At 37.0% G+C, this 16886-nt stretch overlaps 1 protein-coding gene across 7 annotated transcripts in view; it reads right to left on the bottom strand.

The window, feature by feature from the left end:
* Positions 1 to 16886, bottom strand: part of NSD1 (nuclear receptor binding SET domain protein 1) — a 147572-nt gene that overhangs the window by 76787 nt on the left and 53899 nt on the right. For all 7 annotated transcript variants that reach the window (XM_032851908.1, XM_032851910.1, XM_032851907.1 and 4 more), the window contains one exon: positions 5388 to 5523. In XM_032851908.1, the coding sequence (XP_032707799.1) occupies positions 5388 to 5523 (136 nt within the window). The remainder of the gene's footprint in view (positions 1 to 5387; positions 5524 to 16886) is intronic.

Below are 16886 nucleotides of genomic sequence, written 5' to 3'. Positions count from 1 at the left end.
TTAACTGACTGAGCCACCCAGGAGCCCCTCCATCTGCTCTCTGATCCAAAACAGAGATCTGAGGAAAACTTCAAACATAAAAAACAGAGAACAAAGAAAGGTACAAAGAGTAAAGAAAAAAAAGAACTTGAAAACATACTATGTACAGAGAAGAAAATTTCACAGAAACTATCATTAACAGCTTCAGAAATGAAAAGAACTGCACCCAGGAAATAAGATGCAGGGAACAAAAAAGGAATCCTTAAATATTAAGAACATAAGAGCAGACATGTAAAACTCAAAAAAGGGTTTGAAGACAAAGCCGAAGAAACTTACTATATAAAGTAGAGTAAAACAAAACTGTACTCAAAAAAAATGAAAAAATTAGGGCGCCTGCGTGGCTCAGTGGGTTAAGCCTCTGCCTTCGGCTCAGGTCATGATCTCAGGGTCCTGGGATCGAGGCCCTCATCGGGCTCTCTGCTCAGCGGGGAGCCTGCTTTCTCCTCTCTCTCTCTATGCCTGCCTCTCTGCATACTTGTGATCTCTCTCTCTCTCTCTCTCTGTTTCAAATAAATAAAATCTTTAAAAAAATAATTTAAAAAAAATGAAAAAATTATTAGGTCCAATGCAGGAAAGTCAACATCTGAGTAAGAGTTACAGAAGAGAGAATAAACAAAGGGAAGAAAATAATGAAAGAAATAATTCAAGAAAATGCCCCTGAAAGAAAAACTAAATTTGGAAATCAAAAGGGTCCACCAAGTACCAACCACAATGGATGACTCATAGCAAGGTACAGCCTCGTGGACTACCGGACCAAAGAGAAGAGTCTGCAAGCCATCAGGGATGGACAAAAACACAGTGAAAAATACCAGATTCAAAATAATCTGATTTAATAGCAACTCTGGACGTAGAAGATGGAGCAATGCCTTAAAAATTATGAGCAATAATGATTTCCAGGCTAGTGTTTTATACCAGCCAAACTATCAAACAAGTGTATGAAAAGAATAAAAACATATTCAGATAATGCAAGGTCTCAAAAAATTTGCCTCCATATACCCTTTCTCAGGAAACTACTGAAGGACTTGCTGTATATGCAAAATGAGTGAGTAAACCCAAATCAAGGAAGACGTGGAATTCAACAAGAGAAAGCTGAAGAGAATCCCCAAGATAACAGCAATTCACATAGAGAAAGTAACTAGTATAGATTGAAGGAATATACACTTGACCCTTGAATTAATCCAGTAGCAGCAAGGGGCAGAGGGCTGGTTAGGGGTCCCAACTCTCTGTGCAGTTGAAACCTGCATATAACTTTTGAGTTCCCAAAAACTTAACTACTAACAGCTTATTGCTGACTAGAAGCCTTACTGATAACATAAACAGACAATGTTTTGTGTATTATATACTATATTTTTACAATAAAGTAAGGTAGGGAAAGAAAATGTTATTAAAACAATCATAAGGAAAACAGATTATTATTAAGAAACCTGTAAGGAGAGACAATACATTTACAATACTGTAGCATATTTACTGAAAAAGAATCTGTGTATAGAAGATTATATATAAAGACTGAGGCACCTGAGTGGCTCAGTAGGTTAAAGCCTCTGCCTTTAGCTCAGGTCATGATCCCAGGGTCCTGGGATCGAGCCCCGCATCAGGGTCTCTACTCAGTGGGGAGCCTGCTTCCCCCTCTCTGTCTGTGCCTGCCTCTCTGCCTACTTGTGATCTCTGTCAAATAAATAAAATCTTTAAAAAATAATAATAATAAGATACAGAGGTAAATATCAAAAGACCCAGCTGACAGAGTTAAAGGTGGTTAGAAAGAGGGATATAGCCATAGAAGACCATTTTCCAAGCAAAGCCTATCGAATTAACCACTTTTTAAAAATTATATGCACCTTGTATAATAGAAGTAAATAATGACTTAAAAAGTGATTTTATAAAGACCTGGATTTTCTAACACCATTTGAAATATTAGGCTTTGCTAAGAAAACAAACATGGATGATCACAATAATATGAACACTGCAGTATGATTTTTAATTTTTCACTGATATCATCTAATAAATAGTACAAACTAGTAATTGTTGAGCCTATGTAAAATATATATGGGTGTTCATTATGCTACACTTCAATCTGTCTATAGGTTTGAAATTTTCAAAATGAAAAGCTGGAGGAGAAAATTATAAATGCCCCAGAAAAGAGTCAAACATTAATACTGGTCATAGTTCTAATGTAGTGGAGAGCAGGATTACTTTAACAGCAGTCTATCCAAAATTTCTACTACTGGAAAGTGTCAATGGCAAGACCAGTAATTCCACCAGGTTATGTGCTATGAAGGAGATGAGAAAAAAGAGCACATTCGAAGAAAAATGGAGTTAACTAAGAGGTATTAATTAGGCTTTCCAGAACTTGGTTGACCATACCTTGCCATAAGCTATGGGGAAACGAAAACAAAAGTGAAAAATGGTGAAAGAAAATGGAAAAAGTATTATGAAATAACTAGCTGTAAGGTTAAATAGATCCATTTTACCACGTTTTATCATTTCTTTAGTAGGAAGCTACATAAATTGACCCTTTCTGGGAAGCTCACTTGAATTTAGAAGTCTTAACCTTTTTATAGCCTGAAAACAAAACATGGTATTTTCCAGTCAGTAACAGCACTTGCTCTTTGGTGTGATCACATTCCCAACTCATGAGAAACGGGCCAGACAGGAATCCTCAGGTATACTACACCAAATCTGCAGTCACTGCACCCTTACCCACCACTAATGTTAAGGGTGTGCTGCCCCTCCTCCCATCAAGGCCAATTTCACAATGTGATACCAATCCCATCTAACATCTTCTTTTCCCAGAAATCCTATATCCCTTACTACTCCTGTCTTAGCCCTCTATTTCCAGAACTTTTCTCAACAGTATTACTAACATGATTATACCCACTTTCAGAAATCCTTCTAGACCCCATATCTCTCTACCTACAGCATCCCCACTTCTCTGCTTTGTCTCTATTTCCAGTCTAATTCAACTTCATATACAATCATACCACCAAAAATACCACTGATCTCTACCTCCTTACACCAAATGGACATTTTATTTGACCACCAGGCAAAGTTCAACCAAATCAATCATATCTCCCTTCTCGAAACATGCCAGTCACCAATACCACATGCCAAATAATCCTGGTTTTCTTCTTCCATCTCTGATTTTTTCCCAACTCTTTTCCAAACTCAGTATCCTCAACAGACCTCAAATGCTTGCTTCCTCAAAACCACCCTTTTTCTCACTGTATATTTCATCACAAGCCATCTCATCCATGCCTTGCCCATGGCTCAGTTTAATTTCAACAAGCATAGGTCACCTTGCAGTTACTCATGTTCTAGTGCTCTCACTTAAATGGCAACATTATGTATGTATTGGTGAAGTTAAAAACCTGGGAGGCATCCTGACATAAAGAAACCTCAGGACTTCATTCTCCCTCATTCCTCATTACCCATCCACTACCAAATCATACAGATTTTATCTTCTAAGTTGTTCTCTAGTCTCTATCCACCACACTCACCTCACCAGAATCATTGCAATGACCCTTTTAACAATTTCCTCTTACTTAATCATGGCCCCTTCCAATCCATTTTCCATACCATAGTCAGAGAAAACTTTACACAGATCAAATCACATCATCCTCTACTTTAAGGGAATCACGCTGTTCTAAGAATAAAATACAAAATTTTAAATGAAGTCTAAAAAAATGCTACACAATCTGACTCCAATCTACTACCCCAGCCTCAATTGTGCCCTCTTCTGTCACTCTATGGGTAGGAGACCTCTCAGAGCCAGAGCATATACTACTTTCTGTGCCTGGAACATCTTCTCCTTCTTTCCGTAGTTAATTCCTACTCATCCTTCAACTCTCAGGCCAAAGATACTTTACTCACTTATCTGCCCCTGAATACCTTGCACCAGAAGTCCAAATTACGTACCCCTGCTATAACACAGATTAAACACCAATATTATCCTTGGACACACTTTTCAAAGAAGTAATTATCTTTCTGTCTGATTATTTGCTAGAATCTTGTCTCTGGACTAAGTAAACCAGGGCAAGCAGAAGTGATGTTTTGCTCATTACTGGATCCTACTACGTAGCATACTACCCATATAATATAGTGAGAAATTGCTGAATAAATGACATGGACCCAATTAGTGTGCATGAACAGTACATAAGTAAGAAACTTAATAGGAAGGGTAGAGGGGGAGAACTGAAACAATTTTCTACTAGTAGTACTTTAATGTCCCAACATGCCACAAAGATTAAGATATTGTTATTTTTTTAAGTGAGCTATAAAGGTCTTTAGGTACCTCAATATTCAATATTTGAAATAAAAAATCAAATTTAGCAATCCCACCTTTGATACATGTATATGTGAAAGTTACTCTTTACACCACTGTTGTGTGCACAGAAACACTTTATCTTATGTACGTATGTACATAAATATGTATATAGTGACTTCACAACATCAAAACAACCTAAACACCCATCAACAGGAAAATGGTTATATAAAGTATAAAATAATCAAAAAGTGGAAAACTACGCAGCTGTAATAGAGAGAGAGAAACAAAAAGGAAGTCTTCAAAGCACTACATGGAAAACCTGTAAGAACTGAAAAAAGCAAATGTAGAACATATGAAAAAATATGCTACTTCTGTGTTAAAATAGAGAGATGAGACTATATACTTGGATTTACATAAAAATACTCTAGAAACAAACTACAACTGGTTACTGTTTGAAAAGAAGGGTAAAGAATGGGACAGATCAGACAAAAGGAGGAAGTGAGCTGATTTTTTAAATATTATGACTATATGACCTATTCAAAAACTAGAATATACATACTAAATCATAAAACATCTTAAGAGAAAAAAGGTAGCTCAAGATGAAGTTTTAGTCTCTAGCTTACAGCATTTTAAGGATACCTGAGAGTCAAAGAGAACCAAGACACAAACTACAGTTATTAAAGGGAATGTTCTAAATCAAGATTTTACAATTCAAACTTCAAACGATTCTTTACAATTGTTTCAGCTTTAAAACTTAACAGCAATGATATAAACCTAAAGGCTGAGGTAGAAAAACCTAAATATACTGAAAAGGGATTGTAAACAATGTAAACTTTAATGTTAGTAACAATAACAATGTTAATAAACCTAACATTTCCTAGCATCTAAATAGAACGAGAATTTTTAAATCATAAAAATAAAACTTTAAAAAAAATTCAAAAAGATATATTAATAACAATTCATTCACCAAATGCTCAAAGGTAAAAATGCATTACTACTAAAGGCAACAAAAATTAGGTTATATTAAAGGCAACTACAAGTTTACTTCATACTGTATTTTATCATGTATAATCAATACTAGTATTACCTTTCATTTTTGAATGTGTGTTAATCAACGGATCAGAACAAATCCTGCAGGGCCACCATGGACGTCTCTTGAATTTTGCCCAGATGAGATCTCCAACTTCATACTTCAGTGGTGTAGACTTTTTCTTGGGTTGACACTTTAGACAGACAAAACATAGGGCCATCAATAAGAATCAAAACCTTTTCCAACAGTGTACCATTCTCCTATTAGCCTTCTGGGAAAGCAGAATTCTATAAAAATCTAGATGAAAACACTCCAGACTAACAATTACAAAGCAAGTACAATTAAATCATTTTGTCTTAATGTTCCTAACATAGCCCTATATAAAGTAGTAGCTCTCAATTTATATTTCTTCTATATAAGTAATCTACCTGCATTCATGGAAAAATTAGTTATTTTCATTAATAAAAAAGCTAGTAACTGAAAAAGGAAATAGAATCATCCCTAGGAAAACATACCTTTGCCGTAGTCCTTAGATTACAACACAACATGGTGCAGGGGGAAATTATAAAAAGAATTTATGAATTTATGAACAAAGTCAAAAGTCTATGTTCCCAATATAATCTGTTGATTGTATCTCAATAAAATTGGGTACAGGGTGCAGGGAGACTGCGGTCCCTTCTGCAGCTGAGAGTCTACAGGGTTCTCAAATAAACAAAGACATTCCTATTAATTAAGTAACAGTAACAGCTCTAATGAAATAATCCTGAAAGCCACAGGCTAGACCCTAGCAATGTCAATGCACATGACCTGGACTTCTTCCAGGACCTATAGAAGAGTGAGTATACTGGACAATTGCAAGGAACACCATTCATGCAGAGTAAGTTCAATATGAATCAAGCTCCTTTGACTTCTGTAAGACAGAGACTTTGGCTGCATCTTTTCTCCAAAACCAATAAACCTAACTGATCTGCAATCCAACATCCTCCATCTCCACTCTAAACCCATGGTCCTGCCTTTAACACACCATAAGAACTGCTTATCTTTAAAAAAAAAAATCTTGAAAAAGGAAAAAAGAAAAGACAAGACTACTTTTGCCTGTTACCAGTTTGTAAATCATCAAGAAACAAACAAGACTTCAAAGCTAGTTAGTTGGCTTTGAAACTTTAAAACCAAGATACAGAGGACTTGGGTGGCTGCGTCATTAGGCGTCTGCCTTCAGCTCAGGTCAGGATCAGCTAAGGTCATGATCCCAAAGTCCTGGGATCCAGGCCTGCATTGGGCTCTCTGCTCAGCAGGAAACCTGCTTCCTCCTCTCTCTCTCTGCCTGCCTCTCTGCCTACTTGTGATCTCTCTCTGTCAAATAAATAAATAAAATCTAAAATAATAATAATAGTAAGAAAACCAAGATACGAAGAATGGGAAAACAAATTTTTAAAAATTTTATTATTTGTCAGAGGGAGAGAACACGAGCAAGAGCTGCAGGCAGGGGGAGAACCAGACTCCCTGCTGAGCAAGAAGACGGACTCAGGACTCAATCCCAGGACCCTGGGATCATGGCAGACACTTAACCAACTGGGCCAATCAAAGGCAGACACTTAACCAACTGGGCCACCCAGGCACCTAAAACAAATTTTTTATTTGCCTGTACTGAAAACTACAATTTGAGTAGGTTCCCATAAATTTCTGATACAATTTATAACCATTTAATTTATTTGGCAATCATTGGTATCAGCTTATTTATTCAAGTCTTAAATTACGTGAAACATATTAACAGTTACTTGATGTTTGCTATGTGCTAGACGCTGTTCCGTTTTTAGTCCTCTTAAGGTAGATACTATATTATTACTTATTTTACTGTATGTTTAAGGTCATATAGTATTTAACAAGTTGGCAGAGCCAGGAGTCAAATCTGGACAAACTCTCACCACTGCCTAATCATCCAGTAACAATAAAACCCCATGACTGTTACATGCTTTATGACAAATTAAGCCATAATCAATCTATGACATGATACTGGTTCAGTCTTTCCTCATATTACTCCAACAAAATGATTAAACTATATTATCAGAATGTATAGCCATAAAACACATGCTTCCAGTGTCAACTATATTTCAATTAATTTTTTTCAAAAAACATACTTTCAGTAGATAGCAAGGAAGGAACATGAGTAGTCTAAAGAAAGTTAAAAGCTGAATCACTCAACTAGACAAAGCATCAATGAGTTCTGTCTTCTGACTCCATCACAAATTATGTCATCTTAAATAAGTCACTTAATGCAGCCTCAGTTTCCTAAGCCATAGAATCAGGAAAGAAACATTTGTTCTGGGGAGCCTGGGTGGTTCAGTGGGTTAAAGCCTCTGCCTTCGGCCCAGGTCATGGTCCCAGGGTCCTGGGTTCGAGCCCCACATCGGGCTCTCTGCTGATTGGGGAGCCTGCTTCCTCCTCTCTCTCTCTGCCTGCCTCTCTGCCTACTTGTGATCTCTGTCTGTCAAATAAATAAATAAAATCTTTTAAAAAAATTTTTTTTTTAAAAATAAACATTTGTTCTGCCATGAACCATCAAAATGAAAATAATTCTATTCCTAATATTGCAACCCAAAGAAAATAATCCAAATAAGTAGAATTACAGAAAAATACTTCAAGCAGTTATTTATGACAACAAAAACTTAACATCCAACAAGAGACCGGTTAAACGAATTATGCTGACAACTCAATGAAATATGCAAGGTGCAGATGAAATTATGGAATACTGAAAATGTAATATACACCCACACAGACAATATACCAACCATTTAGAAACTATGCTGAAACTGAAATGATTTAAAAAAACAGCCGGACACGCCTAGACGGCTCAGTCAGTTAAGCATGCCACTCTTGATTTTGGCTCAGGTCATCACCTCAGGGTTATGGGATCAAGCCCCCAGTAGAGCCCCAATCCGGGCCCTGTGCTCCAAAAGAAGTCTGCTTGAGATCTCTCTCCTGCCCCTCCCGTGTTCCCACGCTATCTCTCAAATAAAAAAATTAAAATCTTTAATATATACACATGTGTTTGTGTATGTGTGTGTGTATACACGTATTTAGACACCCGGGTGGCTCAGTCGGTTAAGCATCTGCCTTCAGCTCAGGTCATGATCCCAGGGTCCTGGGATCAAGTCCCACATCAGTGCTCTCTGCTTCTCCTTCTGCCTGCCACTCCCCCTTGTGCCCTCGCATGCTCTCTCTCTGACAAATAAGCAAAATCTTAAAAAAAAAAAAAAATGATATATATATGTATGTGTGAATATATATATAATTTTGTTATAATACAGTTACTAGGAAATGAGACAGAATATAACATATGCTAATATATAATATACATATGTTATATAATATATGAGATAGATAAAACAAAGTCAATGAGAAACATGAGTAAAAAAGTTTCATTAAACTGATGGTATTGTGGATAAAGATTTTCACAAACTTGAAACATTTTATTATCTCCATTCCTTTTTTTTTTTAAGATTTTATTTTTATGTAATCTCTACACCTAACATGGGGCTCAAACTTACAACTCCAAGATCAAGTTCCATGCTCTAATGACTGAGCCAGGCAGGTACCCCTCTCCAGGCTGTTTTGACTGATTAACCATCATGACCAAATAATACAATATATGCAAACCCACTGGAAAATAATGTCTACACAAATACATATTGTTAGTACATTAATGGACAAAAACAAATTCAACTGACTTTAACACATAAAAAATTAGACACAGGCAGGAATTCCAGATCAAAGACAGGCCTCCAATTATGAAATAGAGAAAATAAGGATAAGAAAAAAAATTCTTTTTAAATACGACTCTTCTCTTCAGAAGCGCTGATATATTTCACCTTGGAATGAAAGATACCCAAATACATCAAACTGTTAAACCCATAATTCAAGTGCATACAAACTTACTAAACAACCACAACAGAACGCTCAGTAAGAGACACAAAGATGAATTCCTGATCCCAAGATACTTGAAGACAATCAGGAAAAACGAAAGCGAAGAAATGTCATCTAAGCTTAGACTGGAAGGATAGGCATAATTTCAGAATGATTTTTCCTAATATCTATGTATGTCCGTTGGAAAACATAATGGTGCAAAGCCTTTTTATATACACTATTGAGCTGAACCGTGCTCACCCAAAAGTGTACTTCGCAATACCTGTAAATGAGACCTCATTTGGAAATAGGGTCCTCATCAAAATGAGATCAATTAGGGTGGGTTCCTAATCCAAGAGAAATGTGTCCTTATAAAAAGGAAAAATTTGGAAGCAGAGAGACAGACATACATAGAGAGAAAAGGATGAAGACACAAGGAAAACGCCTTCTACCAACCATGGAAATCCTGAGGCAACTAGACATTAGGAGAGGTATGGAACATATTCTCACAAGCCCGAAGAAAAAAACATCTTGACATTGCATTTCTAGTCTCCAAAACTGTAATACTATTAAATTTCTTTTGTTTAAGCCACCCATTTTGTGGCACTTTATTATGGCACCCCAGAAAACCTAAATACATAATCTTGCTTAGTCCTCACATTATGACATGGTATTATCTCCATTTTGCAGATAAACTGAGGATCAAAAAGGTTAAATCACAGTAAGAAAGGCTAAGACTTAAACCTGATTAATTCTAAAGACCATGTTTTAATATAACATCTTCCCTTCAATTTTAACTGAATAAATATAGCCAGATTTTGTTTTCAAAGTGTTTAAAAGCAAATCTAAGAACTAACTAAGCTCAAAATCTCCACTGCCATCCTTTCATTGACATTAACATGTCATTTTAACAATAAACTTTCCTATATAAGCTTGTCCCTACTTTTTTTAAGGGACTGATACATCTCCTTCAATCACAATCAAGAAGTGGCTCTTGAGCCAAAACCTATGGTTAACAGACACTTTAGATCTCCAAGCACTTCCACTAATGAAATTTCCATCAAAGGTACAAACCAGACTATATTGCATTTCTAAGATAAAGTAAGCTCAGTGATCCAGGTATGTTCCTGGGATGTACAGGATAAAACTTAAATTGTGTTCTATTTTAACATTAATTGAACTGATAATCCTTGGACACCAATAACCTTCACATACATATCCAAAAATTAAGAGTTGAGTCAAAATCAGCTAACTCATAGAACAACAGTAACTTTTTTTTTAAATTATATTCTAGTAAGGATATATAACAGATCTATCTTCTTAACAAATTTTATGTGTACAATACATGGATGTCTACAGGTGTAACAGACAATATCTTCTAAAACAACTTCTTAAAGAATGTACAGTGATGGGACGCCTGGGTGGCTCAGTTGGTTAAGCAGCTGCCTTCGGCTCAGGTCATGATCCCAGCGTCCTGGGATCGAGTCCCACATCGGGCTCCTTGCTCTGCAGGGAGCCTGCTTCTCCCTCTGCCTCTGCCTGCCATTCTGTCTGCCTGTGCTCGCTCTCTCTCTCTCTCTCATAAATAAATAAAATCTTAAAAAAAAAAAAAAAAAAAAAAAGAATGTACAGTGATACAGAACTAGAGGTAAAGACCTAGGGATGTTATCACAGAACTTAGACTTTAAGACTTAGTTCTTGTTTTCAGGGTTTTCTTTCCTGGGGGAGGGGGGGCGGCAGAGCACACAAATGCACGCAAGATGGGGGTAAGGAGTGGGTAGGAGATGGAGAGATGGGAGGGGGAGAGAGGGAATCCAGGCTTCATCCAGTGTTAGGCAACACTTAGCCCAGTATATGGCAAAGCGTATGTGCTCAATAATTACTGTCTGATTCCACAAACTGACTAAAATGCTATACTGTATTACTAAAAAAACACTTAAGCATGTATTTCTTTTTTTTTCTTTAGAGACTTTATTTATTTATTTGACAGAGAGATCACAAGCAGGCAGAGAGGCAGGCAGAGAGAGGAGGAAGCAGGCTCCCTGCTGAGCAGAGAGCCCAATGCGGGGCGCGATCCCAGGACTCTGAGATCATGACCTGAGCCGAAGGCAGCGGCTTAACCCACTGAGCCACCCAGGCGCCCCTTAAGCATGTATTTCAAGTTAATTACAAGGGGAGTCCTTGCAAATATTCCCTATAAGAAATAATACCAAGTTCTTCACCTTTAGCTAAAGGACAATGGACATAGCTCAAATCTACACAAAGAACATGGTAAAGGTAACAAAAGAGGTAAATACAAAAGAGAGTAAAATGTATTTTTGTTTACAAAACTTTTCTCACATCTGACTTAAAAGACAACTGTGTAAAATAAGAATTATAAGTCTATGTGGATGGGCATGCATTATATATAAAAATGTATTTGTATCACAATAAAATGACAATGGAGAGGAGAAGGACAAATCAATTAAGGAGCAAAGTTTTACTACTACTATTAAAATTAACTTGAGGGGCACCTGGGTGGCTCAGTGGGTTAATCCTCTGCCTTCTGCTCAGGTCATGATCTCAAGGTCCTAGGATCAAGCTCCACAGCAGGCTCTCTGCTCAGCAGGGAGCCTGCTTCCCCCTCCTCTCTCTGCCTGCCTCTCTGCCTACTTGTGATCTCTCTGTCAAATAAATAAATAAAAATCTTTTTAAAAAATTAATTTGATATTAATACAAAACATATGTAATAAACAGATGACAAGGAAATTAAAATATTACACTAGGAATTATCTATTTAACATAAAAGGTAGTAACAGGATCAGAAGAACAAAAACATAAAAAATAGTAAAATGGAAGACATCAATCCTATCTTATCACTAGTTGGATGAAATGTATATGCATTTAAAACTACGATTTAAAAACATAAATTGGCAGAATGGATAAAAAATATGATTCAACTATATGATGTCTATAAGATGACACTTTGTACCAAATTCAAGAAAGGAGCGGAAAGAGGAGTTGGGTGGTGCCTGGGTGGCTCAGTCAGCTGAGCATCTAACTCCTGATTTCAACTCCAGTCACAATCTTAGGGTCCTGAGATCAAGCCTGGAGTCAGGCAGGCTCCCTGCCGAGTGGGGAGTTTGTTTGAGATTCTCTCTTCCTCTCCCTCTACCTCTCCCCCTGACTCTCCCTCCACCTCTCCCCCTGCTGATGTATGTGCTAGCACTCTCCCTCTGCCTCTCTCTCAAATAAATAAATAATAAATAAATCTTTTTTTAAAAAGGAGTCGAAAGCAAAAGGTTAGAAAAGAAATAACATGCCAACAGTAACAGTGGGGTGGCTTCTTCTCTACGTTAACAACACACAAAATATACTTAAAGGAAAAATGGTTACTAGAGACAAAAGACTGTAATTTCATAATGATAAAAACGTCAATCTTAGGGGAAGATGTAACACTTAGAAACACCATGCATCAAACCAGACTCTCAAATTCATGAAGCAATAACTACAGAAATAAAGGTAAGAAAGAGAAACAGTAACAGAAGAGTTCAAACCCACTTGCAGCAATGGAGAGAACTAGACAATCCATAAAGACACAAAAGCCTTGAATGGCACTGTAAACCAACTAGACCTAACAGGCATCTGAAAAACATTCAAACAACCACAAAATACACAGTCTTTCTAAGTGCACATGAACATTCTCAAGGACAGACCATGTGTTAGGCCACAAAAATAAAATTAGAAGAACTGATACAGAATATATTTTCTAACCACAATGGGATGAAATTTAAAAAGTCAAAAAGTCAAGGAAAACTGAAAAATTAAACAACACACTACTAAATAACCAGTAAGTCAAAGACCATAGATGGTTAAGTAAAAAAATACTTGGAATGAAAATGAACACAAGGGGCGCCTGGGTGGCTCAGTGGGTTAAAGCCTCTGCCTTCAGCTCAGGTCATGATCTCAGGGTCCTGGGATCTAGCCCACATTGGGCTCTCCACTCAGCAGGGAGCCTGCTTCCTCCTCTCTCTCTGCCTACCTCTGCCTACTTGTGGTCTCTGTCTGTCAAATACATAAATAAATAAAAATCTTTAATTTAAAAAAAAAAAGAAAAGAAAAGAAAATGAACACAAAATATACCACAACTTAAAAGATGCAGCAAAAGCAATTCTTAGAGAGATACTTACAGCTGTGAACATGTAGATTTCTTAAAAATCTTTCATGTACCCTAAACTTTCACCTTAATAAGCTAGAAAAGGAACAGAAGACTACATCTAAAGCAAGCAGAAAGAATAATAAAGATTTAAAGGGAAAAATAATAAACCTTTTTTTAAAAGATCTATTTATTTATTTGAGAGACAACAAGAGAGAGCACAGGAGTAGGGACAGAGGGAGAAGCAGACCCCTTTGCCAAGGAGGGAGCCCAATGCAGGGCTCGATCCCAGCACCCTGGGATCAGGACCTGAGCCAAATGCAGATGCCCAACTGACTGAGACCCCAGGCACCCCTAGAGGGAAAATTAATACAGAATCAATAGTTTAAAAAAAAAAAAAAGGTGAGGGGGACAAAACCGAAAGTCGGTTCTTCAAAAAGATCAACACAACTGATAAACCTTGAACTACATGTATTAAAGAAGACTCAGGGTGCCTGGGTGGCTCAGCTGATCAGGTCATGATCCTGGAGTTCTGGGATCGAGTCCCAAATCAGACTCCCTGCTCTGCACGGAGTCGGCTTCTCCTGCTGACCTCTCTCTCCTCTCAGGCTCTCTCATTCTCTCTAATAAATAAATAAATAAAGTCTTAAAAAAAAAAAAAAAAAAGGACTCAAATTACTAAAATCAGAAATAAAAGTGTAGACATCACTACCGATTCTATAGAAAAAGGATTATGAGAGCAGTATGAACAACTGTACACCTACAAACTGGATAACCTAGATGAAACAGACCAAAGCCCAGAAACACAAAACTACCAAAACCAAATGACACAGAAACAGAATATTTGAATAAACCTGTAACAGTGAAGAGACTGACTGAGTAATGAATAACCAAAATGCCCCAACAAAGAAAAGCCCTGGACCTAACAGCTTCACTGGGAAGTTGTACCAAACATTTAAATAAGAACAAACATCCATCCACAAACTTTTCCAGAAAACTAAATAGTGAAGAACACTCCCTAATTCACTGAGGCCAGCATTACTCTGATACCAAAGCCAGATGAAGACATCACAAGAGAAAGAAAAGTACAGACCAATATCCTTTACATATACTGATGGGAAGATCTTCAACAAAATATTAGCAGAACAACTGAACAGTAAAAAAACATAATAGAAAATCAAGTAATTGTTTTTTTAAAGATTATTTATTTTGAGAGAGAGAGAGAAAGCATGAGAGAGGTAGGAGGAGAGGGAGAGAGAATCCCAAGCAGACTCTGCGGAGGCTTAACCAACTGTACCACCCAGGCTCCCCTCAAATCATTATTTTGTATACCTAAATCTAACATAATCTTACATGTCAATTACATGCCATTTAAAAAACAAATGGTTAACTATAATAGAATCAAATTAATGAAAACAACAAAAACCATACACCATGGCCAAGTGCAATTTATTCCTAGAAGACAAAGATTGTTCAACATATGAAATCAATAAATTTAATATACCACACTAACAGAATGGATAAAAATCATATGATCATCACCACTGATGCAGAAAAAGTAATAACAAAATTCAATAGTCATTTGTGGGGGAAAAAAAAAACGCAACACTCAAAAACAAACTAGGAATAGGAAACTCTCTCCACATAATAAAAGCCATTTATGAAAAACCCACAGAGAACATCATGATTAACAGTCTAAGACTGAAAGCTTTCCCTCTTAGATAAAGAATTAAGAAAGGGTGCCTGCTTTCTCTACTTCCATTCAACAAAGTACTGGAAGCTCTAGTCAGAGCAATTAGGTGAGAAAAATAAATAAGATACAACCATAGGAGAAATGAATAGGTAAAATTATCTCTTCGTAGATCTTACATGTAGAAACCATAAAGATCCCGGGGCGCCTGGGTGGCTCAGTCATTAAGCATCGGCCTTTGGCTTAGGTCATGATCCCAGGGTCCTAGGACAGAGCCCCGAATCGGGCTTACTGCTCAGCAGGAAGCCTGCTTCTCCCTCTCCCACTCCCCTGGCTTGAGTTCCCTCTCTCGTTGTATCTCTCTGTCAAACATGTAAATAAAATCTCTAAAAAAAAGAAAAAAATCCCACAAAAAATTTTTGAACTAATAAATGAATTCATCAAAGTAGGAAGATACAAAGTCAATATACAAAAATCAGTTGAAGTTCTACACATTAATTATGAACAATCCGGGGTGCCTGGGTGGCTCAGTCAGCTAAGCATCTGCCCTCAGCTCAAGTCATGATCCTAGCCAGGGTCCTGGGATCGAGGGTCAGCCTCCCTCTGCTCCTCCTGCTCAAGCTCTCTTTTTCTCAAATCAATCAATCAATCTTTTTAAAAACTGAACAATCCAAAAAGGAAATGAAATAATCTATTTACAACAGCATCAAAAAGAATAAAATACTTAATAATTGACCAAGGAAGTAAAAGACTTGTACAATAAAAACTACAAAATGTTGCTGAAAGATATTAAAGAAAACAAATACATGGAAATACTTTCCTTGTTTATGGGTTGGAAGACTTGATGTTATTAAAATGTTATTGCTACTCAAAGCAATCTACAGATTCAGTGCAATCCCTGTAATAAACAGAATGACATTTTTTGCAGAAATGGAAAGCCTCCTAAAATTTGTATGAAATCCAAGGGACCCGGAATAGCCAAAGTAATACCAAAAAGAAGAAAAGAGCTAGATACTTCCTGATTTCAAAACTCACAACATGGGGCGCCTGGGTGGCTCAATGTTTGGTTAAAGCCTCTGCCTTTGGCTCCGGTCAGGATCCCAGGGTCCTGGGATTGAGCCCCACATCCGGCTCTCTGCTTAGCAGGGAGCCTGCTTCCTCCTCTATCTCTCTCTGCCTGCCTCTCTGCCTACTTGTGATCTGTCAAATAAATAAATAAAATCTTTAAAAAATAATAATAAAATTAAATTAAATTAAATTAAAAAAACTCACAACAAAGCAACATTAATCAAAACACCCAGGGTGCCTGGCTAGCTAAGCTAGTACAGCTTATGACTCTTGATCTTAGGATCCTGAGTTCAAGCCCAACATTTGGCATGGAGCCTATTTTAAAAACAACAAAATATCATGTTATTACTATAGCAAAGATATACTGACCAACAGAACAGAGAGCCAGAAATAAACCCTTATATATATGATCAAATGATTTTGACAAGGGTACTAAAAGACCATTCGATAGAGAAAAGACAATCTTTTCAACAAACGGTAGTATTATATGTAATATAATATAATAAACTATACCCTTACCTAACACCATATACAAAAATTAACTCAAAAGAGACCAAATAGGGGCACCTGGGTGATTCAGTCAGTTAAGCATCTGCTTTCAGCTCAGGTCATGATTCCAGCCCCACACCGGGCTTCCTGCTCAAGGTGAGGGGAGTCTGCTTCTCCCTCTCCCTCTACCCCCTGCTCATGCTCTCTAAAAATGAACAAAATCTTAAAAAAAAAAAAAAAAAGACCTATTAGCTAATCTAATCTAGAATTC

This window comes from Lontra canadensis, unplaced genomic scaffold, assembly GCF_010015895.1.
Source record: "Lontra canadensis isolate GAN:19392208 unplaced genomic scaffold, GSC_riverotter_1.0 scaffold5, whole genome shotgun sequence".
Taxonomy (NCBI): domain Eukaryota; kingdom Metazoa; phylum Chordata; class Mammalia; order Carnivora; family Mustelidae; genus Lontra; species Lontra canadensis.
This window is presented reverse-complemented; position numbering and strand designations above follow the sequence as displayed.